This window comes from Anolis sagrei, chromosome 2, assembly GCF_037176765.1.
Source record: "Anolis sagrei isolate rAnoSag1 chromosome 2, rAnoSag1.mat, whole genome shotgun sequence".
Lineage (NCBI taxonomy): Eukaryota > Metazoa > Chordata > Lepidosauria > Squamata > Dactyloidae > Anolis > Anolis sagrei.
Window position 1 is genome coordinate 277948472 of NC_090022.1, and position 16290 is coordinate 277964761.

The 16290-nt window shown below is 39.3% G+C and overlaps 1 protein-coding gene across 2 annotated transcripts in view; it reads left to right on the forward strand.

Moving 5' to 3' along the window:
- Nucleotides 1-16290, forward strand: part of FYB1 (FYN binding protein 1) — a 63344-nt gene that overhangs the window by 31927 nt on the left and 15127 nt on the right. The window contains exons 4-14 of one of the 2 annotated variants that reach the window (XM_060761417.2): nt 3950-3999; nt 5207-5226; nt 6717-6763; nt 7113-7233; nt 8684-8840; nt 9219-9363; nt 10388-10410; nt 11432-11501; nt 11877-11996; nt 13881-13909; nt 16165-16234. In XM_060761417.2, the coding sequence (XP_060617400.2) occupies nt 3950-3999; nt 5207-5226; nt 6717-6763; nt 7113-7233; nt 8684-8840; nt 9219-9363; nt 10388-10410; nt 11432-11501; nt 11877-11996; nt 13881-13909; nt 16165-16234 (852 nt within the window). The remainder of the gene's footprint in view (nt 1-3949; nt 4000-5206; nt 5227-6716; nt 6764-7112; nt 7234-8683; nt 8841-9218; nt 9364-10387; nt 10411-11431; nt 11502-11876; nt 11997-13880; nt 13910-16164; nt 16235-16290) is intronic. The other variant, XM_060761418.2, reaches the window with a different exon arrangement.

The following is a 16290-nucleotide window of genomic DNA, read 5'->3' on the forward strand; positions in this document are numbered from 1 at the left end:
CAACAAAGATGCAAATCCTGAAAACTGGAAGTTGTATGGATGCTCAAGCAGAAATGAGGCAACAACCACATTTACTTGAATCTATACCTGCCGTGTCTATAAAAGAGGGGGAAGGATCTTATTTTCACATTTCATAGGAGGTGCTAAACAAGTCCCCTGGATTGTATGGCCTTTATGCAGTGCCAAAAAAAGAGGAAATTCATCACAAGAAATAAGAGAAAAAAGTTATGAATTTGCATAAAATTTGCATGCATAGATGCTGACTCTAGAAATACCCGTAACTGCTATTATTTGAATAGAAATGTTGTATCTCCATAATGGGAAAGACTGCAGCTACGTGACTGGGTCCCTGCTGCTTCATTTGCTATTGTAATTGTAATGGGGAACATCAAGGCTTCTACTGCTCTTTGTTAAAAGGTTATTTTTTTTTATTAAAAGATCTATCTATATGGGCACAAATACAAATCAGGTCAGAAGTTGTTCTTGGGCATCCAAACGACATTCAGGTTCTTTCACTCCTCACATAGGGTAAAGCCAATTAGCCCCGTGTTAACAGAATGTGAAGGAAGTTCTGTAGCTTTCCTGAAGCTTGAGAGCACTTCAGGGTTGGTGTGAACAGAAGGGCCGGTTTTAAATTAAACCTGCCCCAGGTAAAGGTAAAGGTTTTCCCCTGACATTAAGTCCAGTCTTGTCTGCCTCTTGGAGTTGGTGCTCATCTCCATTTCTAAGCTGAAGAACTGGCGTTGTCCATAGACACCTCCAAGGTCATGTGGCCAGCATGACTGCAAGGAGCACCATTACCTTCCCGCCAGAGCAGTACCTATTGATCTATTCATATTTATATGTTTTTGAACTGCTAGGTTTACAGAAGCTAGGGCTGAGAGTGGAAGCTCATGCCACTCCCCAGGTTCAAACCTGCGATCTTTCAGTCAACAAGTTTAGCAGATCAGCGGTTTAACCAGTGCGCCTCCAGAGGCTCTGCCACTGGGGGCTTCACCTGCCCAGAGTCCTGTCCATTCAAAATGATCAGGACTCTGTCCTGCTGCCAGAGTGGGGTGAAGGCAGACCTTGTAGCGTCCCTCAGATCTGTTCTAGATAATTGAACTCCAGACCAAGGTCAGATTGTGTGGCCTGTGTAGATGGACCCTTAATCAGACTTGGACCAGACAGTTACTTACTTACTTACTTACTTACTTACTTACTTACTTAGGCGATCCCTCGTTGGACGAGTAAGATGGTCTTCCATCATGGGTTTCCTTGTGGGTCCGTAGGTGGCTGTGGAGCCCTATTCTTGCTCTGCATCTTCTTCCGCAGTGAGGGCATTGGTTTCCAGGTGGAAGGCGGTCCCGGTCGGGGTTGGCTTGACGCGCCTTCCTCCTAGCACGTTTCTCTCTTTCGCCCTCCACTCGTGCCTCCTCGAATTCTGCAGCACTGCTGGTCACAGCTGACCTCCAGCTGGAGCGCTCGAGGGCCAGGGCCTCCCAGTTCTCAGTGTCTATGCCAGAGTTTTTAAGGTTGGCTTTGAGCCCATCTTTAAATCTCTTTTCCTGCCCACCAACATTCCGTTTTCCGTTCTTGAGTTCAGAGTAGAGCAACTGCTTTGGGAGACGGTGGTCAGGCATCCGGACAATGTGGCCTGTCCAGCGGAGTTGATGTTGGAGGACCATCGCTTCAATGCTGGTGGTCTTTGCTTCTTCCAGCACGCTGACGTTTGTCCGCTTGTCTTCCCAAGAGATTTGCAGGATTTTCCGGAGGCAGCGCTGATGGAATCGTTCCAGGAGCTGCATGTGACGTCTGTAGACAGTCCACGTCTCACAGGCATATAGCAGGGTTGGGAGGACAATAGCTTTATAGACAAGCACCTTAGTATCCCTACGGATGTCCCGGTCCTCAAACACTCTCTGCTTCATTCGGGAAAATGCTGCACTTGCAGAGCTCAGGCGGTGTTGTATTTCGGCGTCGATGTTGACTTTGGTGGAGAGGTGGCTGCCAAGGTAGCGGAAATGGTCGACATTTTCTAATGTTGCACCATTAAGCTGTATCTCTGGCATTGGGGAGGGGACGGCTGGTGACTGCTGGAACAGCACTTTAGTTTTCTCGATGTTCAGTGACAGGCCAAGCTTTGTGTATGCTTCTGCAAAGGTGTTGAGAGTGGCTTGTAGATCTTCTTCTGAATGCGCACAGATGACATTGTCATCAGCATACTGGAGTTCTATAACAGATGTTGTTGTGACCTTGGTTTTGGCTTTCAGTCTGCTGAGATTAAACAGCTTGCCATCTGTCCGATAGATGATTTCCACTCCGGTGGGAAGCTTCCCGTCAACAAGGTGAAGTATCATAGCGATGAAGATGGAGAATAGAGTTGGGGCAATAACACATCCCTGTTTGACACCCGATTCCACCTTAAATGGGTCACTTTGGGAGCCATTGCTGTCCAAGACTGTTGCCATCATGTCATCGTGGAGGAGCCGCAGGATGTTCACGAATTTGCTTGGGCACCCGATTTTTTGGAGGATGGTCCAGAGAGCGCTGCGATTCACTGTGTCGAATGCCTTTGCAAGGTCGATGAATGCCATGTACAGAGGTTGATTTTGTTCTCTGCATTTTTCTTGGAGCTGTCGTGCAGTGAAGATCATGTCCACAGTTCCTCTGGAGGGGCGGAAGCCGTTCTGGGATTCTGGGAGGGTGTCTTCTGAGAGGGGCAGAAGGCGGTTTGCAAGGATTCTTGCGAGGATTTTTCCAGCAGAGGTTAGAAGGGAGATACCTCGATAGTTTCCGCAGTCTGTTCTTTCCCCTTTTTTGAAGAGGGTAATGATGGTGGCATCCTTGAAGTCTGCTGGGATTTTCTCGGTCACCCACACTTTTTCTATGAGCTGGTGGAGTTGGTGTGTCAGCGCAGGTCCTCCCTCTTTAAAGATTTCAGCAGGGATCCCATCCGGTCCGCTGGCTTTGTTGTTCTTTTGTTGGCTGATGGCATTGCTGACTTCTTCCAAACTAGGCAGTGCTGCAAGCTCATCCCTGGTTTGTTGTTGCGGGATTTGTGAGAGGACCTCTTCGGCCACACTGGAGCTGCGGTTTAGGAGGCTTTGGTAGTGTTCTTTCCAACGTAGTGCAATTGAGTTTTGGTCCTTCAGGAGTTTGGTTCCATCTGATGAGCGTAGAGGCTGTATGCCATGGTTTCTTGGTCCATAGATGACCTTTGTGGCTTTGAAAAATCCTTGAGCATTATGGGTATCTGCCAGGTGTTGGATTTCTTCAGCCTTCTTTGTCCAGCCTTCTTTGCCTTTGACCAGACAGTTATTCCTATATAAATTAGGATACATGGCCCTCCTTGTATCCATATTTTGTTATTTCAAAGTCAGGGAGGAAATTCCTGGCTGAATATATGACTAGGAGGTGGTGGTGACCTCAGGAAGGTCAAAACATCTGTACCTTCTCATGTCAACCTACCAACAGTAGACTCAGATGCTATGTACTTACAGCAGCTTTGGGGTTAATCTGCATTTGACCCCATAGCTCACAATTGCAACTTGTGATTCTCAGATCCAGTCCTACCATTAATCAGAGTGAGGTGGATGCCTTTGGACAAAAAAAAACCAAAAACTGAAAGGACAGCAAATTGTTCGTTAGAGAGAATTGCAGGACTTCTTTTAATGGCAGCAGTGAGTAGGGGTAGGGGGGGGGGGGAGCCCATTAGATTTCCGAACATGATGTGTGAAAAGATTCCTTGCTGAATTCTTGCTAGTCAGTACAGATTTTACAAATTAAAAAGTGTTTTCTATCAGTTTCAGAGGGGGAAGTATCAAGTTCCGAACACAGTTTTGAAAAATCTTGACTTCAAAATAATGAATCGGGGCTTAAGCTAAGCTTTCACTGAAAATTGCATTTTGAAAAATTTGGCTTCATCTTTGTTATTGCTGTAACATGTTACTTTCTTTCCTTTTTGTAGAACTCAGGAAAATGAAGAAAATTATGATGATGCAGAATTTGTTTCGGGAGGTAAGGTTAATTCCATGTAATTCATATTATGATTTAGAGATGAGCCAATTGTATTTAATGATCTAATCTTTCAGTAGGAAGTGTTCCTGTTCAAGGTTCACCTATTCATCTATTCACCTATTCATCCATCTCTTCTTCCAGGATATTTTTTGCATTCTGTGTACTGATTGTTGTTGTGTTTAGTTTTGTTTCAACCTGTAATTTACTGGACATGCTTAGGCATCTTTCTCTTTGTTAGGTTGTCCTCTCTCCCCTGAGGGGCAGATTTTCCATCTAAATATTTTTTGCATCTCAGAACATTTTGAAATTCCTTGACAACTCTAAAACTCCCATCTTGTATATTTGCACCTGGTTAGTTTCAGTATCAAAAACATCATTCTCTGCTGTGAGAAACTGAACTTGTACACCCTGTTCCTCATTGTCTACAACAGGAACATTTTGAACCTGATTTTGAACCTGAATCCCATCATCCTCGTCAGAGTCACTCTGAGACTCCATCTGAGTCACAACACTATCAGTCTGTGTCTGTGGTTCCAGCTGAGTCACAACAACAGGATTATTGCAAACTTTCATTGGCATATTGCATTCACATACCTGTAGTAAACAATGCAATAATATTTGAGCTGCGAAAGAATGAGATTCTACTTTAACTGAAATTACAGCAGCTTTGTGTGCCTGTCTACAAGAGGCAAGTTAAAAAGCAGCTTTCTACTGAATCCCTTAATAACAAACAGCAATACAGCTTATCATACCACCTATCTCTACTTTGTTGAATTATTTTTCCTTTTACTAGCTTTTGGTGTTCGTATACTTTCCACGTTGATGGTCAGTGGGGCTAGGTGGTAAGGTAAAATAAATTAGTTTCCCTTTATCCACTTCTGTTTTGCTGTAGTAGTATTAACCAGAGCTAATCTTGTTTGGCTTTCAACATCAGAGAAGTTCAAGCTCCTTTCAGTTATGGGAAATGCAGAGAAGTACAAGTATTAAAATCAGGATTTGGAATTTGAATTGCATACTATAGCAACTGGTACACAATTCATATCCTTCTGCTATATTTCCATATTGGACGAGTACTAGTATTTGAATAGATTAAAAGTATTTCATGTTAAAATGATACTGTTCTAAATTTCATTTTATAGTGCTTTAATCATAGTTTGACATGAAGTATCAAATCAAAATAATCACCTTTTGCTTCTTCTCCCCTCAGGAACAGCAGATGGAGATGAAGTAAGTGTATCTAAAAATATTGTGTATATATAAATACATAATAAAAGAAGCTAAAACTTCTGTTCTGGAATATAATCCTCAATCACTACATGTTTGGTGCCTACTACTTAATAGCCATCTTTTGATTGCCATTCAAACCTTATTGCTCTGCAGATATTTTGGTAGCAGCATTTACTGATGGGTAGTTTATTTGGTAATAACATGACTTGTTAATTTATTTATTGTCACCTGCAGGGTTTGTGGCTACTGTCTTGCACAGGTTTTCCCAGTCAGATCTTTTGGGACTATATTTCCAAGCCTGACCATTCATTGGTCATGTTTTCTAAGATTAATGGAAGCTGGAGTTCACGCAGTCTGGAGGAGAATAAGTTGGGGAAAGTTGGTGTTCTCTTATTTAGGATTACATCTGTTCATAAAGATTTGTACATTGTGTCATGTTCCAGGTGGCTAGAGTTTAATCCAGTGGTTCCTGACCTTTGGGGCTCCAGGTGTTTTGGACTTCAACACCCACAGTTCCTAACAGCTGGTAAGATGGCTGGTATTTCTGGGAGTTGAAGTCCAAAACACCTGGAGGCCCAAAGGTTGGGAACCACTGGCAAACACAGGAGGACCCAAGACCAGATTTACTTAAATGGAGAACTAAAACCTTTATCTTTCAAAAGTCTGTCTAACAAAACAGAAATACAGCAAACAGTTAAAGAAACACAAATTAAGGTCAGAAAGCCCACATAACACTGAGAGTACTACAAAGCCAATTTAGGAGCAAGAACAAACTGTAGATAAGCCTGCAGCCCAAAAGTCAAAACCCGAGCCAAACAAGTTGTTGACCATCTCAGGGAAGAAGGTCAGACGGCTTCTTTCAGGCAGCCAGGTCAGATTATTCCCTTCCAAACACTTAGCAGCTGAGCCAGACCAGACAAACTGCTGGTCATGACACATGGTATATGACCATGTCTGGATTGAAAATCAATATCCAGTTGTGCCATTATGGAGAGGGAAGAAGGGTGCTGGTTAAAATGATGATGTTGTTGTTCATTCGTTCAGTCGTTTCCGACTCTTCATGACCTCATGGACCAGCCCACGCCAGAGTTCCCTGTCGGCCGTCACCACCCCCAGCTCCTCCAAGGTCAATCCAGTCACTTCAAGGATACCATCCATCCATCTTGCCCATGGTTAGCCCCTCTTCCTTTTTCCTTCCATTTTCCCCAGCATAATTGTCTTCTCTAAGCTTTCCTTTCTTCTCATGATGTGGCCAAAGTATTTCATCTTTGCCTCTACTATCTTTCCCTCCAATGATACAGGAGGAAAAAGCATAACAATATATGTTGTGACTAAACCTCTATAGAAAAACAAGTAAACAACAATTAGTGTGTACAAACATTCAAAGACTGTTATATATTGTTACTTTGTTACAACTGAACAGGATATTTTTCTCTCTCATTCAAGTGCATTTTATATCTGTCAACATCTTTTTCTTCCTTTTGAAATAGAATCAAAATGATGATGGTGAAACGTATGAAGACATAAATGAAATGAGGTATGAAATATGCATCTGGAGTGCCATATACAGTAATTATGAGATTTGCAGGGCATATCATTGGTATTTCTTACAAAAGATTGATAAACAGATCTAAAATTTCTTACTATCTTGTAGAATGAAGGGCACACATGCACACACACAGCAAAAAAACTCTGAGCACCAAACAGTGAAAATATTTCAGACATACTTCTACCCACCAAAAAAAAGGTTTAACAAGTTACAAATGGAACCACAAACAGAAGGGCAATTTTGAGACATCCTTCATTGTATTTCAGATTGTATTACTCAGTAGATGTTTATTAGCTTGTCTGCTGGGTTCAAACATCAGTCCCTTTTCATTTTACAGACCTACCGCTAAAGAGGATGAAAAGAAAAAAGAGAAGGAGGAAAAGAAAAGATCTGAACAAGAAAAGAAAGAACAAAAAGAAAAAGAGAAAAAAGAACAAGAGACTAGAAAAAAGTTCAAAGTAAGGTCTCATGCTGGCAAGTTAAGTATTACTAAACAACACTGTGTATACTATTTAACACTTGATATTTTATTTGTTTGCAAAACATAAGGCCAATTCAATATTGTTGTCAGTAGCAGCACAAAGCCTGAATAAAGTTATGGGAATAAGCAATGTGTTCATTCATTGAATTCTTTACACATTTATGTATCATCTGTTTAAAATGACGCTATAATTATAGTAAAAGCACCACATAAGAACAGTAAATGTAATCACAATTAGAAAAAAGCAATAAATGAAATAGCACCCAACCAATTAAAACAGTATGAGAACTAGCATACTAACAGTATGGTTTGAGGATTAGACTATGACTTTTGGAGATCAGGGTTTGCTGCCTTGAGTCCCTTCAGGAAGACAGGGTGGGTTAGAAATCAATTATTATTATTATTATTTGAAACACAAAAAGATTAGTACACAGCAAACAAGGTCACTCTGCTGGCTGTTGTATTGGATCACACATCAGACACCTCTCAAGTGTCAAGGACTGTGTGATGTATCGGTGAATAATGTGTGCAGATCCCAGTAGGATGGCCTTTTGCAGCTGACAGATGGTAATTTTTCAACGCCAATTGTGTTGAAGTGCAGGACAAGGTCTTTAGGAACTGCACCCAGTGTGCCAATCACCACTGGGACCACCTTTACTGGCTTGTGCCAGAGTCTTTGCCGTTCAATCTTTATTATTAATTATTAATATTATTAATTTATTATTATTATTATTATTATTATTATTATTATTATTATTATTATTATTATTCCTTTCCTGACCATGTAAACCACCTGGGGTAACCTTGAGCATGTCACACACTCTTAAACCTAGCCACTCCCACTTCTCCAAAAATGAAGCTCACCTTTTCTTCCATCTTGACCTGAAAGAGGAGATTAGATCCAAAGCTTCCGCTTTTAGATTAACCATAGTTTAAAATGTTCTATGACCACTAAACTGTCATTAAGTGTGGGCAGAAAGGGAAAAGGCAGTGTTGTAAAATGTAGTATAAGAGTAGTTATATTTTGTCCAGGTTTACATGATGCTACCACTATAGATGAGACCAGGCATGGGCAAACTTCTTCCCTCCAGGTGTTTTGGACTTCAACTCCCACAATTACTAACAGGTTACCAGCTGCTAGGAATTGTGGGAGGAGAAGTCCAAAACACCTGGAGGGCCAAAGTTTGCCCATGTCTGGATTAGACAAAGAGGGAAAGGAAAAAATCTTATGACTGAGACAGAGAAGGAGAAAGTGCAGGAGCTTTGGAAAAGACAAGGCTCATTTTTGTACAAAACCAAACTAAATGTTTCAATTACAGATGTGTCACAGCTCATTATACTCTCTATTGAAGTATTGAAGTTTAATCACGAAACACAGCTAGATGCCTGATGCTTTTTTGTACAATCCTTATGTTTGTTTTGTCCAGTTGGTGGGTCCCATTGAAGTCATTCACCAGGCAAGAGCTTGCACAGACTTCAAAGGAGGAAAGAATGATCTGTCGTTCAGACAAGGAGATCGAATTGAAATAATCCGCATTACAGACAATCCAGAAGGAAAATGGCTGGGAAGAACACGAGGCTGCTGTAGGTATAAGGCACATAAGTGATGTCAGTTTATAGTCATGCCTAGGCTGGATTTACACTGGCCTATTTCCCAGGATTTGATTCCAGATTAACTTCTTTGAATGGATTATATGAGTCTACACTGACAGATAATCAGGGATAAGAATATAATCTAGGAACAGATCCTGGGATACAGAGCACTGTAGACCTGGCCTGAGTCAAGCCCAACTTGTTTTATTTCCCAAATCAAATAAGACCTGTCTTTTAGGTTAGATTTCTACCTGTGTTGAACTTTTTATTGCTCTCATTATTGTGAAAGATACATGTCGGATCACAATTTATTGTGAAGTTCCGAAATTTAAAAAGCACATCTTTAGTACTCAATGTTCTGTGTTTTAGATGGCTACATTAAAACAACTATGGTTGAAATTGACTATGATTCACTAAAAAGGAAGCCACAAGCCTCCATCAACATTCGCCCAAGACAGCAAGACAGCGACCAAGAAGTGTATGATGATGTTGGGGACCAGGACACCATCAGCAGGTACAGCCAAGGTAGAAAGAGTGGTAGATTCCCACGTGGTCAAAGACCACAGCTGCCAATTCTAGTAAGGTTTATATTGTGGTCTAGTTTGTTCATTTTCCCTCCGTACTTAAAACAGCAAGTGATGAGGAAATTGTTGCTTGGCAGACCTGTTCCTTGGTAAGGAGGAAACTTCTTTTTATTTTTCCAATGTATTTGTTCTTGTACTAAATTGTTACTTAAGCATCCCCAAGAAGTACTGGGCTGTGTATATCATTTTCCTGCTTTTTAACTATTCAACAATGCTGTGAAGTAAGTTAGATAAAAAGAAAGGAATGGAGGGAGAGATGAAGCACAGTCATCCAATCCTGGCAGGCAGTACAGGGTGACAAAGACAAACAGACTGAGAGGTAGTTTTTATCCTAGAGCTGTGGCTATGTTGAACTCAAAGGTTTTGCATTGATGTGGCATTGGGGGCTGTGTTGTTCTGTGGCGTGTGCTGGGGCATTTAATTTTGTTGTTCAATAGCACAATGACAATAAAGCTATTCTATTCTAGCCTATTCTGAATGTTGTGATTTGAATGTGGGTTTCACCATTTTAAATCAAACTAAGCTGCTTTGGGTTCTGCATTTATCCTTTTCATCCAGGGATAATCTATCAATGTAAATTTTTAAAAGGTACAGTACAACCCTTGAAAGCTGCAGAAGTTTGCATTGGCTTGTGGTTGTTGGGAAATGGAAGATTCCATCCCCTCAGCTCCTCTCTTTCCTGCAGATTGAACTGAATGTAAATTGTTTTTATGCCTCAGACTCAGTTTGCAACAACTAAAGTAAGCTGAGGACAAGAGAGAGGGCAGTGAAAGGAGGAAAGAGAGACGGAGACGTCTTAAAAGCAGCTGAAAATGTGGGACATCAGAAAATTAATTGAGATAGGGAAGGTGTGCAACAAATGGAAGATAACTGATATCTCACACCTCCATTTGTGTGTGAGAGAGTATATGTATATATTTCTTGACTTATTTTTCTTTCTTTTCATGGTCAAAGTGGAAGTCAGAGTACCACAGGAAGTAAGTTTTTCTTTTATTGCCATCTTGTTATATAAAAATTAAAATATGTATGTCTTTCACTCCGTCCATCCTTCCTTCCATCTTTCCCTACTAATCCAGCTGTTTCTCAGACTATTTCTTAGCTACCATCAAACATTAGACTACCAAGTACTGAAAATCCAAGTTGGATAATTATATGAATGCAGACCAGCAGCAATTTGATTGTCAGCTATGATATACACTACAGATTCAGCTCTTAAAATATTGCAATACCTATTTCATTATCCATATGTAGATATTTGACCATCACAGGTCAAAACTCAGTAGAACTGAATTTTGAGTAGACATGTATGTAAGCCCTGCAAATATTTTAAGACACATAATTTGGCTTTTCTGTAGTTCTTTATATTTTTTTTACAGCCTCATATTTCCTCCCCTCCCCCCCCCCCACAATATTTTATTTATTTATATTCTGTCCTTCTCACCCTGAAGGGTACTGAGGGTGGATCACAGAATACATATATGGCAAACATTCAGTGCAGTTATACACTGACAAGACTGGCAATTGTACATAGATAGATGTATATACAGGCTTTCCCCATCTTTGGCATCTTAGAGGCTTGTTATCAGTTCCAGCCACGGGGGTGGGGGAGGCGTGCTGTCGCTCCATCTTTCCTGCCAAAGAGCTTTGTTTGGAAACTTCCTCCTTCATTAAATTGCCGGCATTTTCTGGCATTTCCTAATGGGTGCCTTAAAGACCTCCCCACTTTAAGTGGTACTTATTTATCTACTCAAAGTTTGCTTCCAAGCTGCTAGGTAGGCGGAAGCTGGGCTAAAAACTAGGAGCTCATTCCGACCCAGCCTTTGAACTGTCAATCTTTCAATTGGCAAGATTTACTGCAGCTGGTGGTTAACCCGCTGTGCTAAAGCCTGGCCCTTGTGTGCTAAAGCTTGGCATTCTCTCAAATGTTCTGGCTTCAAGACAGGTTTATTTATGTTGTGGAGACTTAATTTTTAGTGTTCTTTTCCTTCCATTTATTAGTGGGATTTCCGCCTCCTCCGTCCCCTGATATCTATGATGGAGTTGAGGACAATGACAATGTACCAACAAAGTAAGTATGAAGATAAAGTAAGTGTGAAATATAAAATGAGCAGTGGCTAATGGATGCATCTGTCTTTAAAATGTTTAACTCGGGATAAGATTTGTTGAGCAGGAGTTTACTATCAGTAATACATAAAAAATATAGGTGCTCATTACTTTGGGTATCCTTTGCACCCAAAGAAGTATGGAGTACTTCCAAGAGTTACATTTTACATTGTCAACGCCATCTGAGGAAACTTGTGTAGACCAAGACAAAAGCTTCTTCTTCAATTGATTTCTCTCAATTAGTCTTGAAGGAGCTACAAGATCCCTTTGTATTTAATAATATGTTTTTCAAATTGTGAGTAAAAACCTGCCAAGTGATAATTGCATGCATACTCCAAAGGTCTGTGTCACAGGATGAAGATAAAGGTGATTCCTGGATTTTGAAGATTTTGAAAGGAAAAGATTTCCAAAAGAAAAGTGTGCGAGAGGCAACTCCTAAAGAAGATAATCGAGGTTCCCCGTAAGAGACTGCTGTGAATAAAACCCCAAAATGTTCACTAAAACTAATAGCTAATATAAATGTGGATCATATGCTACTAACAATTCTCACAGCAGCCTAACCAGCCACATAATCAAGCCACCTATCGAATAACCCAAGCTATAAAAACATTTAAAGCCAAGCCGCGTTCTATCCTTGACTACCTGTTGCCTTAAGTCACAGCTTCACCATGAGACAAAACAAGACGGCTGCTTCAGATGGCAAACTCTTGATGTCATTTTAGGTAGTTGGCACAAAGTAAATGTGATAGATGAGTCTCACTCCACTATCCTTGCATGGCTTCAATTTAATTTGAGTTCACACAGGAGAGCTTCCTGGTGGGTCACAACGTGATACATACTAATTAATGGAAAACAGGGGAAATGTATTGGATTCTGCCTCATACCACAGCATTTGGCACAATGATTTATCTGAAAAGCATATTTTGAGTCAAGTTTTCTTCTATTGCCATTTATATTTTGATGTGAAATAGATGTCCTCAAAGTGTATGATTCATAATTTCATGTATTCAAGGCACTGTAAACATTCATGTAAGGAATTATTTTTTGAAGGAATTCTTTTTTGAGATATCAGGAGACTTTAATATCAAAGAAAAAATTAGCCTCATTTTGGGAAAAACACTTCAGTATATTCTAGAGCAGCCCTGTACAACCTATGGACCTTCAACTGTTTTGGTCTCTAAGTCCTAGAAGCCATAGCCAACTTGCCCAAGGGCCAGGAATTCTGAGAGTTGGAGTTGGAGGCCAAAACAGCTGGAGAGCTAGAGATTGTGTTGGCCTGTTGTAGAGTCTGTCTGTCTTCTTCTTCTTCTACTACTACTACTACTACTACTATTTATTTACACCCTACTTTATCTCCCCCCCCCCCCCACAAGGGAAATGATACAGCGCCTATATTTGTCTAAGTCTGATTTAAACAAGTACATTTATCAGAATGGATGCAGGGAGTGTTTGGAGACAGTTTGATCTTTTTGTGAAATGAAAATTCTCTTCAAATTGTCTTGGAAAGAGTAGCTTTTATGTCAAATCCTTATAACTTAGTTATTTATCTCTTCAAGTGATAGTAGTTTATATCCATCGTATTCTGCGTTTAGGGTATTCTGTACCCTAAACGCAAAGGTTGGAAAAGTTACTTTCTAGAATCTTAATGCCTCAAATGGACACTTTTGAGACATCATAGTCGTGTAGATTCTGGCATTTGTGGTCCACTTTTCTAGCCTCTCTTTATAGGACAGGACAGGAAAAACAGTGGTTTAAATGAAATATTTCAGTGGTAGAACATGTACAAAAGTCCCAGATTCAACCTTTGGTTTCTCTGATCCAGTGTTTGAAAAGAATCGTGAGATATTTAAAAAATGGATAATGGAAACATTGAAATAAGGTAGTTGAATATTTTCCATGCCGTGGCACGGAAATTAATCAGAACAGAGGCCCCATCTACACTGCTTTATAAAATCCAGATTATCTGATTTGGATTATATGGCAGCGTAGACTCCTATAATCCAGTTCAAAACAGATGATATGGATTCTCTGCTTTGATAATCTGGATTATATGAAAGTGTAGATCCAGACAGACATTACAGTCAAAAATTCAGAAAATTAGATCTTGGAAGGGTTTCTATGAAGAAACTTCTTAAGATCCTGAAGTGCAAAGACGTCAATGAGTTAGGATGTATGGCGGCAGGTAAGACCACTGGATTTCACCCATAAGGAATCATGATTTTGCCTGTGAAGATTCAACCTAAAAAAAAGTAAATCCTGCTATGCATATCTTTGATTGGAATTGGTCATATGATAAGGAATGATTAATACAATTCATTTACAATTGTATTTCACTTCCTCACAGGGGTCCTTCACATATGCAAATAGGAAGAGGTAAGTAAAGACTTCCAAATATTCAGCTTCTCTTATGATTCTGATTGAGCTAGTACACACTTTATGCTAATACTAGCTTCTCTATGGAATGTTTTCTTTCCCTCCCCTCTTTTTTCTTTTTCTTTTGATTTTAGCCTGGATTGTTAAATAGAAAATCCCAGCCACAAAATGCCTTTGGTCAAACCCTGACACATTTCCTGTAATGGCCAGAAAATATAAATGTTTCTTTCTTTAAAAACTTTATTAAAGTTTCAAAAGTTACATTAAAAATCAAAAAAGTGAATAAAAAATAAATATAGAGTATAAAAAGTAGAATATAAGCAAAAGAAAAAGAAAAAAAGAAAACAAAAAGAAAATATAAATGATCTCTGATCTATCCTGGCTAAAAGAAAGCAACATAGGCTTCACGCTCCAGGCCTCCCAATGTTGACTCCTTTTTCAAGCAATCCTGCTCCCCTCAAATTATTCATCAAAACTCAAAACTGGCAAGTGCTTCTCTTCCTTGTACAAAAAGTGAACAAAAGGTTTATAGTCTTTCCATTTTTTCCAATGCCTCTTCTTTTAGTAAACACAGGTTAGTCTCTTTTAAGTTTTAACATAATGTAAATTTGAACCCCTTGTTCAACATTTTCTCCCAGTGGTTCAACATTATATTATGCCCAACATTTTGTGCCCATTTTGTCATGCATTCTTATCTTGCTTATCTGCCATTTCCCATTTCAATAACATTTTTGTAAATTTTCATTTACAACTACTTGTGCTGTCTGCCTTGTGTGAATTGATTTTATCCATTTTATTTATTTATTTATTTATTTTATTTACTTTACTTCTATACCGCTGTTCTCAGCCCGGAGGCAACTCACAGCGGTTCACAAGACACAGGACACAGCAAAATTCAATGCACCAATATAAAAACAGTTAATAACCTAATCTAATACACAGTTAGTAAAAACATGATCCAGATTCGTCATCCATTGTTCCATTCCTATGTCATTACCAGTCATTGCACTAATTATTCGAACGCCTGCACAAATAACTATTTTATGAAGTCATCTCCAAAATCCATTTGCTCTAATACCTTAAACATAAATGTCCAATTTGCAAAGTTTATCAAAAGCTTCATCTAAAAAGATCAAAGCCACTTGTTTTTCATTATGAATACTCCAAAATATCCAATATATTCCTTATGTTGCCTTGTAGTTGTCTTTCAGGTTATGATCTGAAATGGTTTTAGGTAGGATTTCCATCTTTAGAACTTGCCTTGTAAGTTTGGCAGATCTCCATATCATATCCATTCTAAAGAAAGTCTTATGTATTTCTGAAAAATATGTATATTCTTTAACATCCCCATTTACATGTCTCCATATTACCACCACCCCCCAGCATTTCCATTATGTCAAAGCAAACTTTGGGTTGTTTACTTTGTGTTGGTTAACTGTTTTCCCATAGAGTTTGTCTTTCTTTGGAGTTATCATTCCTTTCTCCCATAAAGCACCAGTTTTCATAATGAAAGTCCTATAACTTTGTAAAGAGTTCTTTCAAAAAAAATCTCATGTTGTTGTTATTTGGAACAAAAATCCCAACCATTAAAGTTTTTAATCCTTGTGTAGATATTTCAACCCCTACATTTCTACCTTTATTATCAGAAAGTATCAGTTTTGGATTCAGTTATAGTTTGATGTATAGTACCACTCAACTCCTGCTGAAATAAATTCTTCTCCACTGTGCATTAAATTTAGCCAGCAAATCCTTTTGGTTCTGGAGTTTTGAAAACTGAGGTGTGCATTACATTCTATGGTGCACTAGAGCCGAGTAAATACAGTATTTTTGAACCAAAATTATAATGAGCCTGCAAGACACGATCTCTGCCTCTGTCTCTTGGTAATATTTTTTTTTTTTTTGCAGACCAAGATTTGATTCTATATATAGCAACATGCCTATGTGATAGTCAACAAAGTCTTTAAGTTGTTGGAGCCATTTGAAGTTGTCAACATCTACAAATGCTCCTTTGCAAACACACGGGCCCTAATCCAACTCAGCATGTAAACTTAATATGTATAGAAGAGGAACAAAGAAGCCATAGTTCATAGTTAAAACATGGGTCTGATATAGTTTTAATAAATGTTTAACCCTTTAAATTGTTCATTTGATATCAGAAACATTATATACATATTTAGAATCGCTATAAAACGGTACAAGAAAATTCTCTGCTACAGATTTCCTTTATTTTTGCTTTTAATAATGATTTCTTTTAGATTCTGGAGACAGTGATGTTTATGATGATGTAGAGCCAACAGATTTCCCTCCTCCTCCAAAAGAAACAAGGTGAGTGAGGGACGAGATTTGTGGTAGAAGTTGGGGGGGGGGGGCAAGATGGAGGG